The sequence below is a fragment of the Cyprinus carpio genome, chromosome A5, assembly GCF_018340385.1.
Source record: "Cyprinus carpio isolate SPL01 chromosome A5, ASM1834038v1, whole genome shotgun sequence".
Lineage (NCBI taxonomy): Eukaryota > Metazoa > Chordata > Actinopteri > Cypriniformes > Cyprinidae > Cyprinus > Cyprinus carpio.
Window position 1 is genome coordinate 15,904,218 of NC_056576.1, and position 23,835 is coordinate 15,928,052.

At 36.2% G+C, this 23,835-nt stretch overlaps 1 protein-coding gene across 3 annotated transcripts in view; it reads left to right on the top strand.

Annotated features, from left to right (window-relative positions):
* LOC109090112 (netrin receptor UNC5D-like) overlaps nucleotides 1-23,835 on the top strand; it is a 177,382-nt gene that overhangs the window by 89,208 nt on the left and 64,339 nt on the right. For all 3 annotated transcript variants that reach the window (XM_042755176.1, XM_042755171.1, XM_042755170.1), the window contains exon 2: nucleotides 21,029-21,244. In XM_042755176.1, coding sequence (XP_042611110.1) covers nucleotides 21,029-21,244 — 216 coding nt within the window. The remainder of the gene's footprint in view (nucleotides 1-21,028; nucleotides 21,245-23,835) is intronic.

Below are 23,835 nucleotides of genomic sequence, written 5' to 3' on the forward strand. Positions count from 1 at the left end.
ACTTAATATCATTATTAGTTAGAAAAGTAGAAACTGAAAGGGGGGGCGGGGGGGTGGGGGGGGGGGGGCGGTCTAATGCTATTTAAAGCATTAGTTATAGTTATTAATAGGGGTGGGAGAAAAAATCGATACAGCATAGTATCGCAATATTTTCCGCGGCGATACAGTATCGATACATGGGTGCCAAGTATCGATATTTTATTATAATAAAAATTTGTAGAATAATAAAATCAATTTCATTACAGTCTTTTTTTCCGCATAACATCATCAGGAGGGCTCGCAGACAGCCACGCACCCCGTCCGTGTGCAGGCAATTTTTTGAGACCGCGCGGAGAGTGCGCGTACAACAGCGCATGTGCTAGGTGTATGTTGAGAGCGCAAGTCAAGTAATGTTAGGTGGTACTGCGCATGTTGTCGAGCTCATCCGTCCGCACTCATCCGCGGTTGAGTATACTTTGAAAGCTGTGCAGATGCGGCTGTGCGTGAGACGGAACGGTACGCCATGGTCATTTGCCAAGTTATAGACAAGTTAAAACTAGTATTGCTCTTTGGCTTTGCAGCACAATATTTGACCGAATGGGTAAAAAATACGGTTATTTTTGTCAGTTACGGAATTATAGAATTACAGAATTATAACATTTATTTGAATTAATTATCGATCGTTTGTTCGAGCGAGGGAGAAAGATGACAGTTGTGTGTGTGTGTGTGTGTGTGTGTGTGTGTGTTTGTTTGTTATTTGCCTTGTGTCTGTGCGTATATTTAAGCTGTGAGTTTAGTTGTTTGTATTAGATATTTTAACCTCCTCGTTGCTGAGGAATATAATGCAGTGATCCAGTATCTAATCCATTTTATTAATAAAAGTAGCGGGGCAATAAAAGTTTAGGTTGGCCTACTCCTGAACATTTCTGTGTGCGCAGTGGGATCTCTCTCGCTCTCTGTGCCAGTGATGTGTGTGTGTGCATTTGTATGTGTCAATTAAAGCAGCGGCGCATTAATATAGAAGGGGTAATTAAACGGACTTGGAACTACCTGAGCATTAAACGGTTTTAATGCATACCTGCCAGCCAATCAGAATCAAGAATTCCAACAGACCATGGAAAAAAATGAAGTATTCTAAGAGTAGCGCATTGTTTACTTTAAGAGTACATGTTGTTTAATTTAAATGTAACATTTTTATTTTAATGTAATACTATGTTTTATTTTAAATTTAACAGTAATTTACTTTCAAATGCCACAATTTCTGAAGGGTCTGCACAACTTTTTTGTACAAGTTCAAGTTGAATTGTTCAAAATACCTGTAGTAGCAAAGCAGTGCATAACTGTTTACATTTAATTAAGGTGGGCTAGACTAGACTGTAATACAACTAGTTGAGTTTGCCAGGTGCATACAACATTCATGGCAGGTTTTCATGAAAGTGTTGGTCAGTTTGTCTGCTTGACAATCCCATGTTGCACTGCAACAATAAAATTGAAGTGATACACAAACTGAGAAACTGAGTTTCTTTTTAGTTAAAACAGATGTTGCCAAAGTTTTCGTTTGGGGACATCATTTGAAGTTGGAAAAAGGTAATAAATTGCAATATATCGCAGAATATCGCAATATATTTAAAATCACAATAATATTGTATCATGACACAAGTATTGTGATAATATCATATTTCCACCCCTAGTTATTAACACAGTTTAAGAGTTGGATTATAATGCTAAACATGTCCAAAGTTTAAAAAAATTATTTTGACGTATGACGGCATATTTCTGTGCCAGATGAACTCCTTCCGGGTTCGGTTAAATTTCAGAAAGTTATTTTCTTTTTAATGACATCATGAAGGGCAGAATTGCTTGTATGGGCACTTCTCCCAGAAGAGCGTGTGCACATCAACCAGCTCGAAAGCAAGAGCAGACCATCAACGTGCTTCATTCAAGTTACGTGAGACATCAGCAGCGCTGCACAGGACTTGCTTGAGAAGAATGTCTCCAAAGAAGTGTGTTTTTGGATGTGAGAGAAAGATATCCTTGTTCAGCTTCCCAAAGAACCCAGCGTTACATGAAGAGTGGATGCAGTTTGTTTTAAAAACATAAGTGTGTTTGTTTGTTCCTGTCATTTCGGTGACAAATGTTTTAAATGACGAGTTTGACGCTGGATTTGCACATTATTTGATACTGAAAGATGGAGCGGTCCCAGCGTTAAAAGATACCAGTCATGAGTCAGAAGTACAGATTCTTTTTCAGAAAGAACCGTAAAGCTGTAATTCTCTTTTATAAATCTGATAAAACTAAATACTTTTTGGAGAAATGATGGATACAATACTAATATATAGGTACTCAGGATTAACATGAGTTGGCCGAAACTGTGTGTTATGTCCCCTTTAAAGATGCTTAAAGATGGCCATTTCAGTTTCTCGAAAGTCTGATATCCACAACGGACATCATTATTGGCACAGTATATGGCAAGGTACGATAAGTGAGTGGCATGTTCTTGATGTTATTGTTTTAGCCACTAAAGGCACACCCAACCCTGGCTTAACAGTAAGGATTGTTGATGCAGCAAAGCTTTTTATCCCAGATCTTTTCCGCTAGCTTGGTTTGATGGCTTCTAGTGTCTGGAGAGCAGATGGGCATCAGTGCCATCTAAGGTAAATGTGAGAGGGGCTGAGGGAGACAGCAACCTCCTCTCTGTCACTGCAGACAAATCTGAGAACTAATGTTGCTGATAAGGTAAAATGACACCTGTAATGAATGCCCAACAATGAAAAAGTGTGACCGGAGTGCTGAATGTGTGGAATTGAGAGTAGAGTAGGAACTGTGAAGAAAAGAGAGAGAAAACAAGTAAGTGAAAGAGAACACTTCTGTGTGAGCTTCCAGTACTGGCTGCTTTTTTTTTTTTACACTTCTCTGACCATAAGTTCAGCTAGTGAAACAACTTTCTTAACATGCAGCCCAAATATGTTAGTAAGAACAAAAAAAAAAAAAAAAAATGGAACTACAAAAGCTTGCTCTACAAAGGTCTTCAATTGAAAAGAGGAGTTCCGAACTCATTCTGTGGAGGAAATGTTGTCTGCCAGGCTCATTTGAATGTGTAGTGCTGCTTGTGGTTATTGTGGGTTGTATTTCTATAACTTGAAATGTGAACAGATTTAGTTTATAGTTCTTATCAAACCTGTCTAAGTGATTATGGATTTTACCTATTGCATGACATGCAGAGCCACCTTTTAAAGCAGCTATTGCAAACCAAAGGTAGTTAAGCAGGGTTTGGTTGGTCCTTAAATACTTTGATTTTGTTTTTCCTCTGTAAAAAAAAAAAAAATCAACAAAAAAGTGTTATGTTGGACAATTTAAATGGTAGTGGAACATGCATGCATTATATAAAAGACTCATTATACAGGTGTATATTTATGCATATTATGAACTGTGCTCGTCTCGCTCATATTTTCCTTTGTCATTTGAAGTTACCATTTTAATGCTACATTGCATTTAGTCAGTTTAGTCATGTTAGACTATTTGTCAGAGGTCAAAATCTCCACCACAGAGGAACCGAAAAGGTGAATGTTTTGGAAAGTACGGTTTTATTTTACTTTTGGCACTGATGTTGTAGTAAGACATAAAGGTTACACACATACTGGTAAAAAAAAAATGATAGCCTGAATGCACTGTAAGTCGCTTTGAATAAAAGCATCTGCTAAATGCATAAATGTAAAATGTAATGTAAAATGCAAATAAAAGAATTTGAAAAAAAGTAAATGTATTTGGTAGTTTAAACACTTTTATAATGACCATGTTAGTTGATCTATACCAGGTGATGTGTGCCACCATGTTACATTCGCGCTGAATCTGAGCGAGCTGTGGGATTTACAATATGTAAATTCATCCACTCCTCCCAAAAGACATTAAAGTAAGTCTTTGGTAAACTGGGAGAAGAGCAGATTAAACTTTATAATTATCTACAAAATCTGTACATGATATTAAAAAAACATGTCATCAGATTATATTTGTAAGGATCATTATTGCTGCCTCCATAGACATCAGCATGTATTTTACGAACTATAAATGTATGGTTTTGCTAGTAGTTATGTGTATTTAAATGTCTGAAAAAATAAGCATTATATAGTTGAAAACACTGAATAGTTGTGATAATATGACAAGCGCTCATTTGCACATCCGATCTGGCTCCGCACCAGCAAAAGAAGATTTGAATTCAGCAGTTGATAACGTGATGCACTGAACGTTCTAATCACACCGATGTGATCGTATGCTTCAGGGACCAGCCAAGAGTCAAGACTGATCACACCGGTGTGATTGTACACGTCAAGGGTTAATAATGAGAACATTGATGCAAGTAACAAACAAAAGGACTAATACAACAAAACAAAGACACAAATGAAACAAACTGTGTTTTTAGGTACAGTAGGTCTATTTAACAGTAGCTTTCAAGAAAGAGATACAGAAACTGAATAAAGTAATCAAAATATATAAGTAAAGCACTGCATAGTCTTCACTGTATGAATGAAACATTCATGCATTTATTCTTATTAAAGCTAGTAAAGTTAGTCAGGATTAGTGAGTGATTTTTTAGATTTCTTGATTATCATTGAAGAGACAGATAGCAGTAGTAATATAAGTCTGCTGTCACTTTAAGAGCTGCATGCACCCAATTTATTGCTACACATGTGTTTTCTTTCTCAGCTGTTTATATTAATTTCAGTCATATACCAAGACGGGCATTTGAACATAATTAATGACAGATCTTCTTTATGCACCAAGAACTTGTAACACTCCAAAGAGAAAGGAAAAATTGAAATCGCATCATATAACCCCTTTAAAGCTTACAAGCAAGCAGCCATTTATCTTGGTCATTTGAACTGTAGAGGAGCTGAGCCTGGTTTGTCTCTTCCTATCAGCCTCCAGGTCTATGTCCTTCATTAAAACCTGTCATGCTCTTCACCAAACATGTCACCAACAGGTACTGGAAAGTTCTTCAAGTTCCTGTCATTTGGCTCCTGCTTTCTATACAGAAAGTATGTACTGACAACAATGACATCCAAATAGCATTCCACAACTTTTTTTGCAGAGATAGCATGTCAGCTTCATCCACAAGGTCCATATGCTCATCGCAGTCATCTTATTGCAACTATTTTGTTCCTTGTCACATTAGTGAAGGATGCAGGACAGTAGATGGTTTACAGATCTGTTACACTAACTTACCTTCCCAACTCACAGATGAAATTGCTTCAGAAGATATGCTGCCCTTTTCTGAAGTTCCTGTCTGGGCTGAAAATTTTGTTTTGGTGGATATTAGTGGTCCACGCCATTTTATGTTTTGTTTTGGTGGATTTTAGTGGTCAGCTTTGTACTGTTTGTTTTTGGCTGCAGTGCTTTAGATAATTGTAGTTCTGTTTCCTAAGATGTAGAAATATGGCTTGTCATGGTCTGGCCAGAAACCAAAATGTTGATACATATCAAAATGGCTTGGATACATTGAGTAATGTGAAATGTGCTCTAAAGATCTTCATCAAATAATCCACTGGATACCTCAGTTCATTCATATTAACTAGTGATGGGAAATTCGGATAATTTTACCGACTCTGATCTTTGAGTCTCATTCAGCAAAATGAACTAATCTTTTTTCGAGTCATTGGTTCATTTGGTTAATTTTAGTTAAATTTTATTACAATTTAAAGTGTAACTTCCCTAACACATCTATTATTTACGCAAATGTTGATCACACTAGAAACAAGTTAAAAACTATAATGCTATAAGAAACAGAAAATATGAATTCATTGTTTACCTGGTTCTTTAGTCTATGCTAGCTCACCTCACCACTTATCTGACAAGTCTTCGGGTTTGAGTCATTCGTTCATCACGTGACAGCCCCATAAGCTTAACCAATGCAGTCTGAGCTGGACTAATGAGAATTTGTTAGTTCAACTTTCAAGTCGTTTGTTCTTTTGTCACATGACATGACAGCACTACAATGTGGGTGTTACAGTACAGATGGGTCGGAGACAGAAGATCACAGGTAAGGTGGTATTTATTGACATAAGCAGAGATGGGATGAGAAACAGTGGTAATCGGTGGATTGCAGAGATGTTAAACTGAATACTGTCCTTGAGATGATGTAGGGTGAAGGTCCTGGCAGTAGTCAAGTCGCGGAGATGTTGAGGGCAAACTGACCAAGACACCACACACCACTACAATCACGACCCAGACACAAATAGGAGGTAACTGGGAATCACTGGAGACAGGTAGAGCAATGGAAGTCCTTGAAGTCGGCAGATAGGTATTCCTAGTGCGAACGAACCGGACAGTGACATGCTTGTGGAGTGGTCTTTTAAGTGTTGGTGGATGATGGTGCTGACGAGGGGCAGGTGTGTGTGATCAGTACTCAGGTGAGGGAGTGCGCTGTGATTGGATGGGGTTGGAGCCTGGCGTGTCTGTGACAGTGGGTGGGCTCAGAGAAGATTTTGTGGGCCTAGCCTAAAATGCATCTGTTATCAAAATAGGCCAACACAACTAAGAGTTACACCTGCTTGAATACACATCACCGTTTAATCAGAGCATAAGCCTGTATGTCATTACAAGCAGTGTTAAGTACATAACAATAAGAACAGCATGAGCACGGTGGCCACACCACATGTGCGCATCTGACAGATGGACAGCATCAAATCAGCAGGACAGTAGCTACAGTAGTAGTACAGTAGTGGACAGTATGTAACCATGCTTGGTCATAGTCTGGCTCAGCGGCCATATAAACGAAATAAACAACAGTGATTAGGCAACTACATAGTAGGAAAATGTAGATTCATGTTCCTGTACACTGGCGTGTAGGGGAGGTAGACGCTGGAGAATGGAGCGCTGCTGGTGATGGAGAAATAGGTGAATTAACATTAGCACTAGCAGAGCTGTTCAGCTGCTTGAGCGTAGAATATGCGGGGGACATTTCATTCTTACTCGAAGCCAGAGGGCCCTCTCTTGCGCAGAGAGTACAAAACAGACTCACAGAAGTAACGTGACGTGCCAGGAAAACCCTAATATGGACAAAGGCATGTATAACAGCATACAGCGATCTCTGCTGTAGCTAATCGGCAAGGGGCTGTTTGCAAACTTATCTACATCATTATATGGCAAACAAGAATTAAGAAACAACACAATTTATTTTTTATAGGTCAAGTATTGTGATTATTGCAACAGAATTCACAATGATTAGGCTACCTTGTGAAGCAACTAACAGTGGGCCTGACTGACATCTCTGTTTTCAACGCAAGATGGTTCCATACTGTTTTTCTTCCATAAGTCTATTTCTCATTTTGGATCTTTATCTCCTGACTTGGTCACTTTAATTATGTAGCAAATATTAAAGTAAAAAAGATAACTTTTCCCTGATTTGTTGGTTCATGCTGCATTCATTTATTCTAGTGGGATTTTCACCCAATTAGATATGGTCAATATCTGCTCAGCTAGTTTTTTCACAGTTTTGAAATCTATCAAACATATACCTTTTGACATGCCCTTCAGCATTTAACTGATCTTGTCAGTTAAGATTTTTGTTTTACCAAACCCTTCATGCATAGAGCATCAATGAATTTGACAGTGAAGGCACCAGCTGGGAATGAGATGGCATCTTGCCATTGCTTTGGTGAATTAAAATGAAGTTTGGGAATTGTCTTTTTTATCCAGACCTGCATATGCCTGAGCAGGTTTGGGCCAGAAAATAAATAAATAAAAATAAACAAACCCCCCCCAAGTTATTTGTTTTTTTATTTTTTTAAAGGAGTATTTTTTTAATTTGTTTAATATGATGTTTTTGTTTATAACTACCTTTATGCCTGCATTTAATTTAAATCACTGCTCATTGTGAAGACTAGATAAAAAGTTTAATATTTACCAATACTGTATTTTTGTTTTATGTTAAAGAACCATAATGACATTATTTAAGATCATATGCAATTTAAACTTATAGGTTGAATTTTAGGTTTAAAAAATTGTAGTGCTTTAGTAAGTGATTCTGGAATCTTTAATAATTTTAATCTGGATCAGTTATTTTAATGGTAATAATATTCTTAGTTTTCCAAAATCTTTTTCATATTTTCCTTGATCTCTGCAGAGAGAGAGAAAGAGAGAGAGAGAGAGAGAGAGAGAGAGAGAGAGAGAGAGAGAGAGAGCACGCATATGTGATTGAGTGAACGGAATAAGAGATATTTGAGACATCAATTATAACCCAACTCTTTCCAACTCTTTCTCACTTCCTCAGGCTCACACTTCATTTCCCTTTCTCTCACTCTCATCCTTTCACCTTGGCTGGGATTATCTTGACATTTTCTGACACTTCTGCCTTAAAATTCTCAGTTTACTAAAATCCAACAGAGTGCTCACCATGTAACCCCCATATGCTCGCTTGTACACACACTTTCCTTCTCTCGTGTCAAACCCTCTTCAGTAATCCAGGAAAGGCTTGGGTGTGAAAGCAAAGTGCATGGTTTAAAGGGCAGGGGCTTTTAGTGCATGTGCGGAAACAGTGATGTGTAACTACATCAAGTAGCTACTTGGTGATGAGGACTGATGATTGAAATGCATTTCCATGTAACCCACTTCCACCAGCCAAGCTGCTTTCCATGCACTTTCACAACAGGAAGCCAGAGAGCCCAAAATAGCTGGCATGGGAATTGCTGACACATTATGATCTATTTGGAAATGTGCTTTATGAGATTATTAGAACTAGAGGTTTAGTGTTGCACTGACTCATAATGACTGAATTCAAGCATGATTAACGTTTGAGTTTGTTTGTACAGAAGAAACACTGTGAAACATTTTAGTGCATGTAGCCTATATTCATGTAGCCTATATTTCATTAAAAAAAAAATTAGTCAATATTTTTTTTCTCTTATGTTTACCAAGGCTGCATTTATTTTATTTATTTATTTATTTCAAAACAGCCGTTACTTAATCTTCAGTGTCACATGACCTACAGTAGTAGTGTCCTTTTATATTGTCATTTTTAATCACCCAGATACTGATGCTTTGACTCCGTACCGGCAACATGTCAGAATTGAACAGACTAAAATTGTGTTGCATACCGGTCCACTTCAAGCACTGCATATAATATAAAAAATGGCTACTAAAAAATAAAGCACTTGAAGGGGAAAAATGGTATTTTACAAAATTTTAACTATTATTAATGATAATTGGTCTGTTTTAAGAAGATTAAATGAATTAAGATAAAGAAATTAGCAGGAAAATATCAAGAGTAAGCTTTATTTTATTAATCAGCCTAAGACTAGATGAGCAGAATAGCCCAACCTTATTTGTGTTGTGGAGGATAGGGAAGAGTTAAAACAGAAAGAATAATTAAGTAATTTCTTTCTTAAATGCTAAAACTCAATAGGTACAGGCAAGGCTGCAAATTAACAATCAAAATAGAGGATACCATACTGTACAGTATGTAATGAAGTGAGAGATGAGTTGAAAGTGAAAAAATCACAAAATAAACACTTTACTAAAGAAACAACACTTGCTGCACAAGGGAGCTGGCACGATGCCACCTCACCTCATGGTTTGCAGTTTTTGTAAGAGTGTGATAAACACGCATCATTATGTAATTTTCACAGTCTTTACTGAAATGTACATCATTATATAAATCACCTAAATCAGAATATTATATAAGTATTTATTTACCTCTTCCCTGTCTGCTAACTATTGGACAAGCTGTGGACCTTCATTGCAGAGGCTGTATTATAATTAACTAGCATAATGAGAAAATGAATTGGGCTTATTGGTGGCTTGCTTGTTAGAGTCATTAGGACTTGTGTTTATGATCATCTATCATAGGATGAGCAGACAGAATTGGCTTTGTTGTTTTTATAGAGCATGGATTGTTCAAATGATTCATTACCTTTTATTGCAGTAAGTGTGCAGGCACTGCTAAAAGGATAAGGCCAACAAATAGCACTCTGGGAATTAGTGTGAACACAAACCCAGTTAGAGATGTGCATGGATGGGTCTATTAACCTCTACACCCTCTGATTCTTTTATACTTCATTACTGTAGCTCATTAAATTTCCAAATTGAAAGGTGTTTATAATTGGGTTGTGTTTTATGATGGTCAACTGTATTGTTGTCTGGCTGCTGTTCTTGGTGTGGTTTAAATCCTAGAAGATTAACTGTAGGGATAGTTACACATTATTTACCCATCCTCATGTTGTTTTCCCATACAAATTACAAAAAACAAGTCCATGGAAAAGTTATGTGTGAAAAATGCACTGAAATTTTGGTCAATCTTTGCTTATAATCTTAGTGAGATGTTAAATGTAGAACTCTCATATGAAGCTGTAAGCAAAAATCTTATATTGTTCTGTTTTTCGTTCAAAAAAAATAAAAATAAAAGCAGAAAGTAACAACAATGAGGGTCAGTAGATAAATAATGACAATTTTCATTTATGGGTGAACTATCCCTTTAAAATGCCTTTCCCTCCGTTGTTAAACCAGCAGCAGTCACTAGTCATGTAACTTAATATCCGCTGTCAAAGTCAAAGTACAAATTTATCTTGCATATTCACCTATTGGTCCATAATGTAAAAGGGCTTTTGTAAGACGTTCTTCTGTACTAATAAATTGATGGTATTTGTTTTGTACAGATCAATACAGGTTTGCATTTAGATAGCAGAGCAAGAGGTCAAAAACATAACCATACTGATAAGAACTGGCTTTAACTTTCACCTTGTGTTCCATTTACTTTTTTATATTTCCTATATGTATCTATCTACTCTTTCTAACATAGTTGCTGCTAATGGCTTTTAAATCTTTCAAAATGTTTTCTAGACTTTATTGTTATTTCATCGTATTTTTTTTTTGCTGAAGTTTAGTATGATGCTGTGACTGATTAATGTTTAATTCATTGCAAGGCAGTTTAGTTGAAATAAAGTTTAGGCTCTCTTCACAGCAACAGATGGCAGATGGATCTGGAGTTTCAGGTTATTCCTTTTATTCATCACTGAAATTTTTGCAACGGATGTGGGGGATTTTTGTTGGTAAAGGAAGGACCAGACTGCTCATAGGGTACTGTACTTCCAATACTACAATTTAAATGAGAGAAATACCATGTGATGTTGAGGGCAGATATTTACATGAATGGAAAACAAGCAAATACAGCCAATGCATGTATTTAACATTGGTTTTAAAGACTGGCAGATCTACAAGACAGAATAACAAATTTTATCCAAAGGTTGCGGCTTCCTTTTCTACCACTGACCCTCTGTAATGGAGGGAAGTGATGTTGTCGTATTCAGCTCATGATACAATTTTTATCTTGTCACCCACCTATCTGCAACACTGCACAGCAGGATTTGTGTCCTTATTTCTCCCTTTCTCTTGGGAGTAGAATAAAGTGGATATTCATAGATATTAATTTTACACAATGGAAGTGACATGATGGCATGTGATTGAAGCTACAGGCCTGCTTTGTTAAAATCATTTGTTTTCCCAACCAAGCTTTTGGAAGTGCATATGCATAAAATGAACTAGGGCTGGGTGGTATGACAGTATATAACCTTAACAGTTTTTTTTTTTTTTATTTGTGTGTATAAAGATGTATGTAAATTGGTTTGGTTAATGTTTTGTTCATGTTGAGTGTGAATGAGAATGGGAAAAGAAAAGGGGAAGATCCACAAAAGATTCAATTTTCTAAAGGGTTGTTAAAAATGTGAAATTGTTGAACAAAGGTGCAGCAGTCAACCATGAGAGCAGTGCAGCACCCGGACATTTTAGAGGAGCGCACAGGCTCAAAACCATGGAAGCATAATTAATTAAGTTTACTTGACTACAACAGTTTATATTTCAATGTCGTAATAAATAGAAATAGCCTTAAAGGAGCCGTATATAGGATTGTGGCCTAAACTGGTACTGCAATCACTATAAAAATACTGTAGAGCGGTGTATCCCCTCCCCCTACCCCCTGACTCGAGGTTGCCAGATGAGCTGCAGGATTCAGCAGAAACGTAGGCTGCTTCAATGAGCAACGTTGGCGTCTGTGTTCAAATTCTTCTCCGTTTTCAGCCGTCTCCATCTTTCAAAAGCATCTCCAATACAAATTCTGGTTTTATTTCGGACTTTGTCACGACTAATTTCTGAATTATAACGACGGTCTTTTTGATTTAGTAACATTAGACATTTTTATCCGACTGGAGTTAAGGGTAGGTTTCAGCAAAGCTGGCAACACGGGATCCCGAAACACTACTGACTTCGTGATTGGTAATAGGTGGAGGGAGGCGCGTCAGGCCAAAACACAAAATGACACATCCAACATCAGTTGAGGGCTGCAAGTCCACTTTTTAAATGACAAATATCCTGGCCGGACTACTGTTGTCAGTGATATAAGTATTTGAAATGAACATGATTTCTTAACGTCTAGTGACACATCAGGGCCATTTTATGATTAATTGAAATAGATTTCTTACATACAGCTCCTTTAAATAATGTGTAGTTATCGGCATCTTTTTCGCCTTATATAACTCCAGCCGATCTGACACTGATTGGAACTAGTTGATAATAACCTCCTGTCATTCGATGCGTCTCTCAACTTGATGCTCAAATTGACCAATAACATTTTAATGATGCTTGCACATGCAATAAGAGGCAAATATGATAGGCTGAGTGTCTGTCAGTCTTCACTGGGCTGGAGTCAAATAATGTCACAGTTATAAGGTGTGTATAAATTTAAATTTAAACTACTTAGTTAGCACTAACAGTAGCTACTGTTCAGTGTGCATACTGCTGCTCTCCTTCTAGTCACTATTGAACTCTTCCCTCTCTTCATTAAAGCTCTAGGTGAAGGGTTGCCAGTTATCACAACAAGAGCAAAACAAGCCCCTTAACATAGTACTGTATAATAAGCAGACGTTACAAAACTGTACCCGGGCACAAATTGAAACAATATAAAGTATTAATTATGTCCTGCAAAATGAAAAGGAAGTAAATGTGATTTATTATGATATTTCAATATAACATATTTAGATGTTAAAAAAACTGATTGAAGTAAAACAATAACATGAGATTTAAAAACACCTTATTTAAAGTATAATAATAAAGTTTAATATCAGTCAAGGTGAAGTACTTTTCATTTCTGAAGTATTTGAGTTTATTTATTATATAAAGCCCTTTTAACGATTTTCAGAATAACTGCATATATTAATAACTATATCATGAAATATAATGTTACTGTGAAATAAAATTTGTCATAAAGTGAAACTGAATTTTGGTCATACTGCCCACCCCTAGATGAACAGAAAAAAGGTTGAGCTGTTGTGCTTTCTAAAATTGTGTGCTGTTTTTGCCCCCATACTGAACCGAGAAAACAGCTGAGAACTGTTTTTTACACCAAAGATGGTCACCCGAGGTCTTATCGCCCTTTCCATGAGGAAGTTGAGATTTTAGTCATAAGTGACAAAACATCCAGAATTCATGAAGGATCTGAAGTTAAATATGCCGATGTAATTCTGTGTTGTTTTCCAAGGAATATTTCTATCTATGGTGCTCTGTGCAACCAAGACAAATTCCTGTCCACTTTGAGAATGTGAGCAAACATCTGCAGAAAAAGAGTAACATTTCATCTTGAATTGTTTAGAGTGAGCTCCATATTTTGTATCTTGAACTTCGAAACCCAGTGTAATATTGTGCATCTAAGATTTCCTGCATTTGCCTCCTTACCCATGGGGTGATCTGTGACATTCTCCTGACATCCCTAGTTTTGACTGTGCTTTTCCACCTGGTGATTCTTCAAATAGCCCAGAATGCACTAGGACTGGGCGGTATATCGATTTTGAATGATATATTCGATATTAGGCAATAACGTTTATATCGATATACAGTAGTTTGATACGAGCGCATCTGAAAATGTAGCGGAGGACACAGACTGATCTGCTGCATAGAAAGTGCACAATACAATTTGTTCTAAACATGTGACAAGCTTCATATTAAGACCTTTAAAAACTGGTAAGACATAGTTTCGTTTTGCATATTAGTTTAAGCGGCTCGGCCTGTCATATGCTCTGACAGAAAGGCTGCATGTGCCGCTGACAGAGACACTAGGCCTCTTGAATGCATACTGTAACTTGCATTTCATAGGTATATTCTCCATCTGTAAATGTTAGAAAGCCATGGAAATATTTCCATTTTTTCTGTCAGAAGTGCATGAGCCTTCTGCTTTGGGATTCTCCACTAAACTTAACAGACTTAAGTGAACGAGCGCCGCTGCACGCATGCGTGCCAAACAGACAGAGCTGAATTAAATAGGAGTGCAATAATTCTGACTAAAATATACACTTTGTTGAAATATTTGTAGTTGGACAATAAATGTGACATGTAGAATTTTAAGCCTACAAGTAAGACTATTTTTATGATAGCACTGACTGTAAAGTGACTGTTATGGGGTAATCAAAATAGTCTAATGCAACTCTGTGCTTTTGTTCTAATTTATTTTCATTTTTAGTTTAGTGAATTTAACTTCTGCTTGAAAAGCCTTATTTTTGTTTTTAGATTGCAGTGTTACAATGTTAGAATGAATTGTGATTTTTAAACCCTTTTTTGCACATAATATAAAGGCTTACATGGTTACATTCACTTTATTTTTTTTCATAGCCTTTAATATGTATTGTTTTGTTGGACAACATTGGGTGGTAAGTGAAATATATATATATATTAAATACAGATTTTTTTAATCCAAATACAAAAACGAAAATACAGAGATATATACCGTATATCACAAAATCGAGCCAAAAAATACAGAGATATTTATGTTTGCCCATATTGCCCAGCCCTACCGTGAACTAGGTATCACACACCTGGAAATATAACTCTGAATAATGCCATTTGTTCCTTTGGTGCTTCTTCAAAGCTGTTTTTCTATACTCAGAAATAGAGCATTCAACAGTGAATGGTTTTTAATTAGAAGTTAAAGTGCTGTTGGCATGTTTTGTTTTATACATCATTAACATGTCCACTCTTCAGCAGTTTTTGCCTCTCTTAAAAGCTTGTCTAGAAATGGTATGGTGCTCTCTGTTTTTCTCTTGAACACAGTGCACTTGTGTAAAGATTGTAGTTGAGTAGACATGGGGCAATTGTAACACTAAATTTCTTCACAAACAAGCTAGACAGATGATACTTGAGTGTAGCTGTGCACAGTGATGACAATTAAATTGCTGGAGGTCACCAGGTCACTCTACTGTTGGTTTATAGCAGCTAGAGGTTAAACCGATCGTGGTTGATCCGTGATCCATACGGACCAAGCCCCATGGTTTGGCACGCATGTGATCCGTGGATTAATTGCAAAATTTAAGCATAATAGAGTAGAAGTTTATAATTTGTTTGTATTTACACAAGCAAGCAAATTTTACATGAAGCACGCGTTTCAGACGGCGTGCGAACACTGAACTGAATCCTCTTCTGAATCCTCTGAACAGACACATACACATAAAATTATGACAAAATACCCATCTCGACAATCGGATGTGATGTGTATCTTCATATCGGATTCGTGCATCAGGTCTTAAAGGGACAGTGGCCTATAAATACTGCTGCTGTTATTAATGATCATTAAACTACAAAACAGCTGTGATAAAAATCTATATTTAATTTGTACAGTGAACACTCTGCAGTGTTATTGTGTATTTGCTCTTATTTTTACTGGCTGTTCTCTTTAATCATGTTTAAACTTTCTTAGTTAATCTAGTAGTATTTGTTGTTGTATCAAAGAAGTTCGCTTTAAGTAATAAATGGAAAGCAAGTTAAATTGAAATATTTTTCTTTCCTTGCTGATCCGAAAAATGATCCGCTCCGTGGGTCAAAAACCGTAATGTGATCTGAGCCGTGAGATTTGTGATCTGTTGAACCACTAATAGCAGCTGACTATGTGGTAGTTTCCAGCTGTATGAAGTAGTGCTTTACTTTCTGCACTTCCTTCATTAGTCTACACATTGTGTTGATGCTCATTTCCATAAGGTTTTTTGCACTAGGAAAGCATAATGCATCTGTACTATATTAGTTATTGATTGATATTATATATATTTTTAAATGTACTGTTCCATGTTATAAATAATTTTGGATTCAGTTTGGGGTATTCTTTAATGTTTTTAAAAAGTCCTTTATGCCCATCAATGCTGAATTTATTTGACCAAAAAACAATAAGAAGTTGTATTGTTTTTTTAATTATTTTATATATATATAAAGGCCAGCAGAGGAACAGCGAATGCCGTGAGTTGCGCACGTAAAAAGAAAGCCCACTAAACAGTGACCATGTGCTGACTCTGAATGCGTCTCTCACAGACTGGCAAAGAAGTATCCTTTAAAGGCTTGTGTACACAACTGTTTGTGAAATGGGGCTTTGTGCTTGTGTATCCTACCGCTCTCATTCGGCACAAATCCAAATATTCCGTAATATGACAATATTGTGACACAGAGGCGGGCGTGCTCATATTTGGCTCACTGTATTTTATTTTGATATAGTACCAACTGCGCTGTCAAGTTAGCAATGCTGGAACTGATGTGTTTTGTGTGTGTGTGTGTGTGTGTGTGTGTGTGTGTGTGTGTGTGTGTGTGTGTGTGTGTGTGTGTGTGTGTGTGTGTGTTTGTGCGTGAGTGTGCACGCCGGAGCGATCACTTCAACTATTTCCTTATACCAGCTGAATCAACTTTAAACACGCATTGTCTTATTAATAAAACATCACTGTATAAGCTCAGCATATATGGCTACATTACGTGTCACTGTTTTTTCCCTCGTTTATCTGTAAACTAAATCAAATATATTTCAATTCAATTTATTCCTTGTAAGCATATATGTAATGCAGATTGTGTGTATGTATATATATATATATGTGTGTGTGTGTGTGTGTGTGTGACTTTATGTAATATTTAGTTTTTCCACATTTAGTTTTAAATGTTATTTGTCCTACTGTCTGTTCAAAGTAAATGAGAGAGAAACCGAGCGTAGTAGATTTCTGAACCATGACATCAATGTACTGTTCCACCCCTTTTATATATATATATGTATATGTATATGTTTATGTATATGTATATGTATGTATATGTATATGTGTGTGTGTTAGGGATGCACAATATTGGATTTTTGTCGATGTCCGATATGCCGATATTTTTTCAACTCATTTTGGCTGATACCGATATATTTCCTTTTGTTTGGAAGCAACACATTTTCTGTACAGGGATTATAAGCAAATTATTTAACATTTTGGTTAGTTTAACAAAAACTTATTTTTGATATTTAAATAAACAGTGAAGTTCTTTTATAATGAGAGTACATTGAAAGCTTTGAAAATAACTATAAAGCAACTATAAAGCAATCCTTAACATTTTATTTTAATATTTCACATTTGTAGATGGTCTAAAGCAAAAGAGTTGTACAAATTCAGAAAATCTTTTTATTTATTTATTTTTTTTAAAGAAACTTATTCCTGTGATGGCAAAGCTGAATTTTCAGTAGCCATTACTCCAGTCGTCAGTGTCACATGATCCTGATTTGGTGCTTAAGAAACATTTATTATTATTATTATTAACATCAATGTGGAAAACCATTGTGCTTCTTAATATTTTTGTGGAAACATCTTTGATGAATAGAAAGATTTATCTTTTTTACCGTCACATTATCTTGCAGTATCTACAGTATTAAAAGAGAATATGAAGTGAGTGTTTCACAAAAAAGCAGTGTACTGCTTTGGGTGTGTGTGTGTGTGTGTATGCATACATTCTTTATTCATTTCACATTACAGCAAATGTGGGAGGTGGTAAAAAAATAAAAGTCTATTAGATTTCAGTGAGCAGAGCTGAATTAGCTGCTAATTTAATGGCTTTCATGGGATTTTCAACCCTCTACAGACACCTTGGCATTTGAATCGCCATTGGCTTGTATATATAATATATATATATATATATATATATATAATGTTTGTAAAGTGGCAAAGTTTTTTTTAAATATCTTTTAATATCTTTTAAGTACACTCTTAACATCAGTTAGTCAAGCATTATAATATGATAATCAAGTATTATTTAATGATAGAACTTTAGAAATTAGAATTAAAACTTGATAACCATGTATGAATGCATATTAGTCATTTTAACTGAACTGACTGGTGGTGGTGCTTTTTGGTCATTCCGTGTTTCTGTAAAAAAAAAAAAAAGGGAAACATAAAAATACTGATAAGATAATAATGATACTAATTCTATTAATAATAACAATATAAAACACACTAAGGATTAAAGAGCTGCTGGATTCATGAATATTAATCAGGTTGTGTTCTTAAAGCAGTTCTTAAAAGCTAAAGAATTCCAAAGGAACGCTGTTATTTTGACATGAAAAAACAACAATATTGTTTACATGTAGCATGTCAATTTTCTCTCTCTCTCTCTCTCTCTCTCTCTCTCTCTCTCTGTGTGTGTGTGTGAGACAAATTGACGGCAAGGTGTGTGCCTTTACACTAGAGTTTATGGTAAGTCAAATACAGGTGTGCTGCACATCCATTCAGTGTTGCCAAGTCTGCGGTTTCAATGTGGAATTGGGCTACTTTAACACTGTTGCTGCGGGTTATTTTTCATGTCCACGGGTTGAAGCGACTCCAATAACATAATATTTATCCCCTGGAATGCAAATTTTAGCAGGGGGACCTTTTCTTGTGAAAACCTGGCAGCCCTGCACCCATTCAAATGAACTCAAAAATATCACAGGTTGGTTGACGGAGAGTGAAATTTGAAGCACTCAGTCAGAAAGTGTTAGGCAAGTGAAATATATATCAGTGCTAAACTTATACTTAGCCTCCAAATCACACACTGGTGAGTAAAATCTGAGAATTTATTAGTCATTGGCTAATATTAGACATCATTTAGTCGCCAGAGTGAAGATTTAGTCGCATATGTGAGTGATTTACTCGCAATGTAGAGGGTTTGATTTTGCACATCTGACAGATTTTGCAGTGTTCAATTGAGATCAACGGATATACATTTTTTTCTTTTAGAACAGATGCCGATTATTTGCATGTTTATGTGACCGATAACTGATATGCAGAGCCGATATTTACTTATTGTTTTACTTAACACTTTAACACAATGTTAACAATAGTACTTAACTGAACAAGCATTTTTATTTACAACACTTTCAGTACTGTAATTTCACCCCCTCCTTGCAAAAATAAATAAACAAGTAAATGAATGAATAAATAAAGTGCACTATCATTAAAGTGTCTTAGTTAAAAGCTTTGATCAGTTAAACAAACAGGTAAATAAAGATAAATAAAGACAACAAAGAACATAAAGAAAGCATAAAACAACACTATACATTGATGAAACAAAAAACAAAACAGTGAATACATCATTTCAAATTCAGAGTCGATCTCAGCTGGCATGTTATCAGGGTTATTTATAGTATTTTCATCTGTCCTGATTATAAAATGCCTGCTGACACAGTGCTGGTTTTATTTGTGCATTAACACAGAATTCATATTCAAATTGTGAACTTTTGTGGAGATAATAAAGTGACATGACATACAGCGAAGTATGGTGACCCATACTAAGAATTCGTGCTCTGCATTTAACCCATCCAAAGTGCACACACACACAGCAGTGAACACACACACACACACCGTGAACACACACCTGGAGCAGTGGGCAGCCATTTATGCTGCGGCACCCAGGGAGCAGTTGGGGGTTCGGTGCCTTGCTCAAGGGCACCTCAGTCGTGGTATTGCCGGCCTGAGACTCAAACCCACAACCTTAGTGAGTGGATCTTGTTAAAGGCTACAAATGGCGGCAGTACGTACTAGAGCATGCCTGAGCATCAATCAGGTGTGAATGGGACTCATGAATGGCAGCTTCACAAGAGTATAATTACATTTCATAAACAACAGAGAGAGTTAAATTAAGCTGGTTTGTTTCCAACATGCACTTATTTAAGTCTGTATCATTTAACTCATGTAAAGTAAGGCCTTTGGGGCATAACTTTATGGATTGCATGACTCTTGTTGAGTTTATCTCTATTTCTCAATGCCAAGCTTAAACTACATATCAATCATTTATGTAACACATTTTATTTGTGAATTATTGGCTGATATGCATATCAGTTAAAGCCATTCAAATTACAAATCTCTCTACAAGATGCAGTGCCATAATGAAAGTCTTGCACAAAATTCTCAAAGCGCCATATATCGATGAATCTGATATTACAAAACCTAAATCCGATAATAGAAAAATGCTTAAATATGGGGAAAATATTGCAAAAAACGATTATTGGTCAATGTATACTGTCTAGTATTCAACAATATATATGGCTGGTCTGTCATAGGTGGAGAGTTTTCTTCCAGAGTGTCAGAGATGATTGAGGTGTAGGCAGTTACAATCATTAAAATGGCTTTCATGTAATTATCTCCAAATAAAATCTTTCTAATTTCCCTCCATCCTTAACACCCCTGTCTTATTTCTCTTCTCCATCTCTATTGGTATGTCTGCTATTTTATTCTTTTAAAAGAATGATAGCAGAAAAAAATAAAATACAAAACACTCAGCCCAAGGAAGAGCATTCTCACTTTCTTCTGCACTGATATGCATTTTAGTTCATCAGTCAAACACAAAGCAATCAGTCGCACTCTCATCCATCGCTAATTCTTTCATTCTTTTCATCACAAAAGCACTCAGGGAAAGCTAATGCATTTTTAAAGTAGAAAATGGTTTGAATTGTTTTAGTGGAATAGTCTCTTTGGCACACAATTTAAAATCAATGGGAAGCTCAGAACATTCCCAGAGGAAAAGCAACATATTTACAAACCTGAAGCTGTATTAAATGCAGACCACATTTAGATAAGTTTGTGACATTATTTTTCATTAAGGAAAAAAATTAAATAAATGAAGTACAGAGGCACACATGCAAATGATGTGTCTGGGATGTTCAAGGATCCAAAAATGGGCATAAAATTAAGATTTATGAGTTTAAAATCTGAATAAATGTGCTAGAGAACTGTTCTCATTTCTTACATGTTAATTGATTTCACAGGAGCCGTCAGTGATGCCCTTGCTGATTCTCTGTCATCAATTGGTGGGACATTACCTCACTTCCTGCTAGAGCCTGAGGATGCTTACATAATCAAAAACAATCCTATCAAGCTGCGCTGTCGTGCAACCCCTGCCCTGCAGATCTTCTTCAAATGTAATGGGGAATGGGTCCATCAGAACCAACATACCTCACAAGAGTACATGGACCATAACACTGGTAAGACATATATGATCTTGCTGCTGCCGCCCACCTAATCATTTCTTTTAAATAAATATTTTATGTATGTCAATATAAGCCTGTTGGTTCATCTGTAGTTCAAATTCACTTAAATCTCTTATCTGTTAGATCCTTAATAGATCTTTTTCCTCTGTCTCCTCTAGATTTTTTGTTCTGTATTTGGCTTTGTATATCTTATTTTGAAAACACTATCTAAAAAAGCCAGGAATATATATGATAAAAAGACATTTAATTGGTAATTTGGTAAGTTTTGTCAACTGTATTCACTGTTATGTAGTATGAGATTTTATTCCATAAATTGCTTCAGAATTTATCTTCACACTACAGCTGGTTACTTCCCAGTTAGTCTGCATCACAGGGGAGATTTAGATGCTCGTGATATTCTTATGAATAAATAAAGTTGCTTCAGAATTTGATTTGACAATGCCATATATATTGACATCTGTCAAGATACAGTAACATTGAGATTCTTTATGGTTACTATGGCTGTTGTGTTTCAGAACTGATTTGTTGCAGTCTTTTTACACACTTCTTTCTTATTTGGCTTCACTGGGTTTCAGTGCTTTGCACAGTTGTATTTTTAGCCTGTTCAGATCTGGATTTTGGTGGAATATAAATAATTAAGTTTGCACTGATCAATGCTAAATATGCCAAAAATCCTCTTTTTCTAAATCTGAACAAAATGAATAATCCCCACCTCTACTTGTGAGTCAGATGTTTATTATTTTAATTCTGTAACATTCATTTCATGTGTTCCACTTGCCAGCTGCAATAATGTCACTCTTATGAATAAATAAAGTTTATTTAGGCTGAATTACAGGAACTGTCAGAGGTACACTCGACAGTGCAATAATTAGAGGATTTCAACTTCTGTATTACTAAAAAAATAAAAACCTAATCCACCAGCTTCTCTGAAGCACACCATGATTAGTCCACATAGGCATTTGCCTCACATGAAGGCTACGTGCCAGGAATAGCCTCTCAATTGCTTCTGGAAGTTCATTATTGTGTGATTGCTGTGCTGTGAAATTATTGAGGGCTTGATAATGAGAAAATGAAAAATCACAACAATTTATTTTCCCGTCTACATATGGGAAAAGTCATAGAAGTTCAGGCAAACTTGCTTGTGACTATGTCACATTCTGTAGATGCATTGCCAAACAATGTGATTTGCTATGTCACAAAAATTACTTCAACAGTGGTTTTATTTAAATACATATTCTGATATGGATGTATTCAGTTAGTGCTGGATTGTTGTAACTAAAAACAGGAAGAGTACACTACAGTGAGCATGTAATCACTGAAACATCTTAAGATTTCTCAATTTCTGCTTTTACATTGATAATATGCTCAGGAATTGGTCTGGCAAGCTGCACCGTGCAGCTTTCCTGTGTTTTTTGTCCACAGTGAAGAATGAGGTGACTTAATGTTTCAGTGGTGATTTAATTTGGTGATCTGCTCAGCCGATTTATCACTGATTTTCTGCTTGCTGATCTCAGTTTCATCTCGATACTGTACATACATGCTCAAGACTTTGCAGCATGCTTTCTTGCCCCTATTTCTGTACCCTTGAGCATTTGCATTTCATGTATCCTTGCACACAGATTCATCATACTGTTGCCCTCAAAGGACATGTCATCATTACAAATATAAGTCAGGTTCAGTGGTTCTAAATGAAGAACCTTAACCAATGCATTTTATATGTGAAATAGCATCCAGTAGGTTCTGGATGTCACATGCTCATTGCACTAAATGTTTTGTTTCTTTATTTAGCTTGTGATCTGTTGTACAATAGATTTACAGCAGACTTTTAGGACAGGTTGTTCACGATTCCCTACTCTCCTTTTGCTCTGTCCAGCTACAATACAAAAAGCAGTAATTTCCTCCCCTGAGAATATACTTCCCCCATTACCAGGTTCACTGCCTGCAGTGTTGCCAAGGCGATGAAATGTATCAGTCTGGGCCCAAGTGGATTTGCAATTAGAAGAGCCAGAGGAAGTCTCCATTCGTCCAGTCACATTGCCAGCTTTACATCAGTGCTAAACTCATAACCAGTGATAACAACATCCTTTATAGCACCCCACCATGCCACTATAATGGATGACAAAAACGAGGATTGGATTAGAGGGATGCTAATCAGAGCCACAGATCTACAAGAATTGGATTTTATTGATTAGAGCATGGGTCTTCAATGTCATCGCAAGGGGAAGATAAGATCTCTTATTTACCAGGCATACAGATAAGCAGCAACACATTGCCCTTGAGTTTAGACCAGGTGAAGATCGAGACGTACCAGTCCAAACCTGTTGGACAGAAGCCACTTAATGTCATTTATTCCTTTATTTTTTTGGGGGGGGGTTTTGTTTGCTATTGTGGCAACAAATTAAGATCATGTAGTCAGTTTTGTTTTTCATTCTGGTTTGTGTTGGGAACAGAAAATAGTCAACAGAAGGTCACGTTTATAGCTGATAAATATTGCTGATTTATCCTTCATAAATAAACAAATGGGTGACAGTGTTGATCAATTCCAATGTGTATCTTTATCTTATTAATTCGAAGTTTTCCCATGG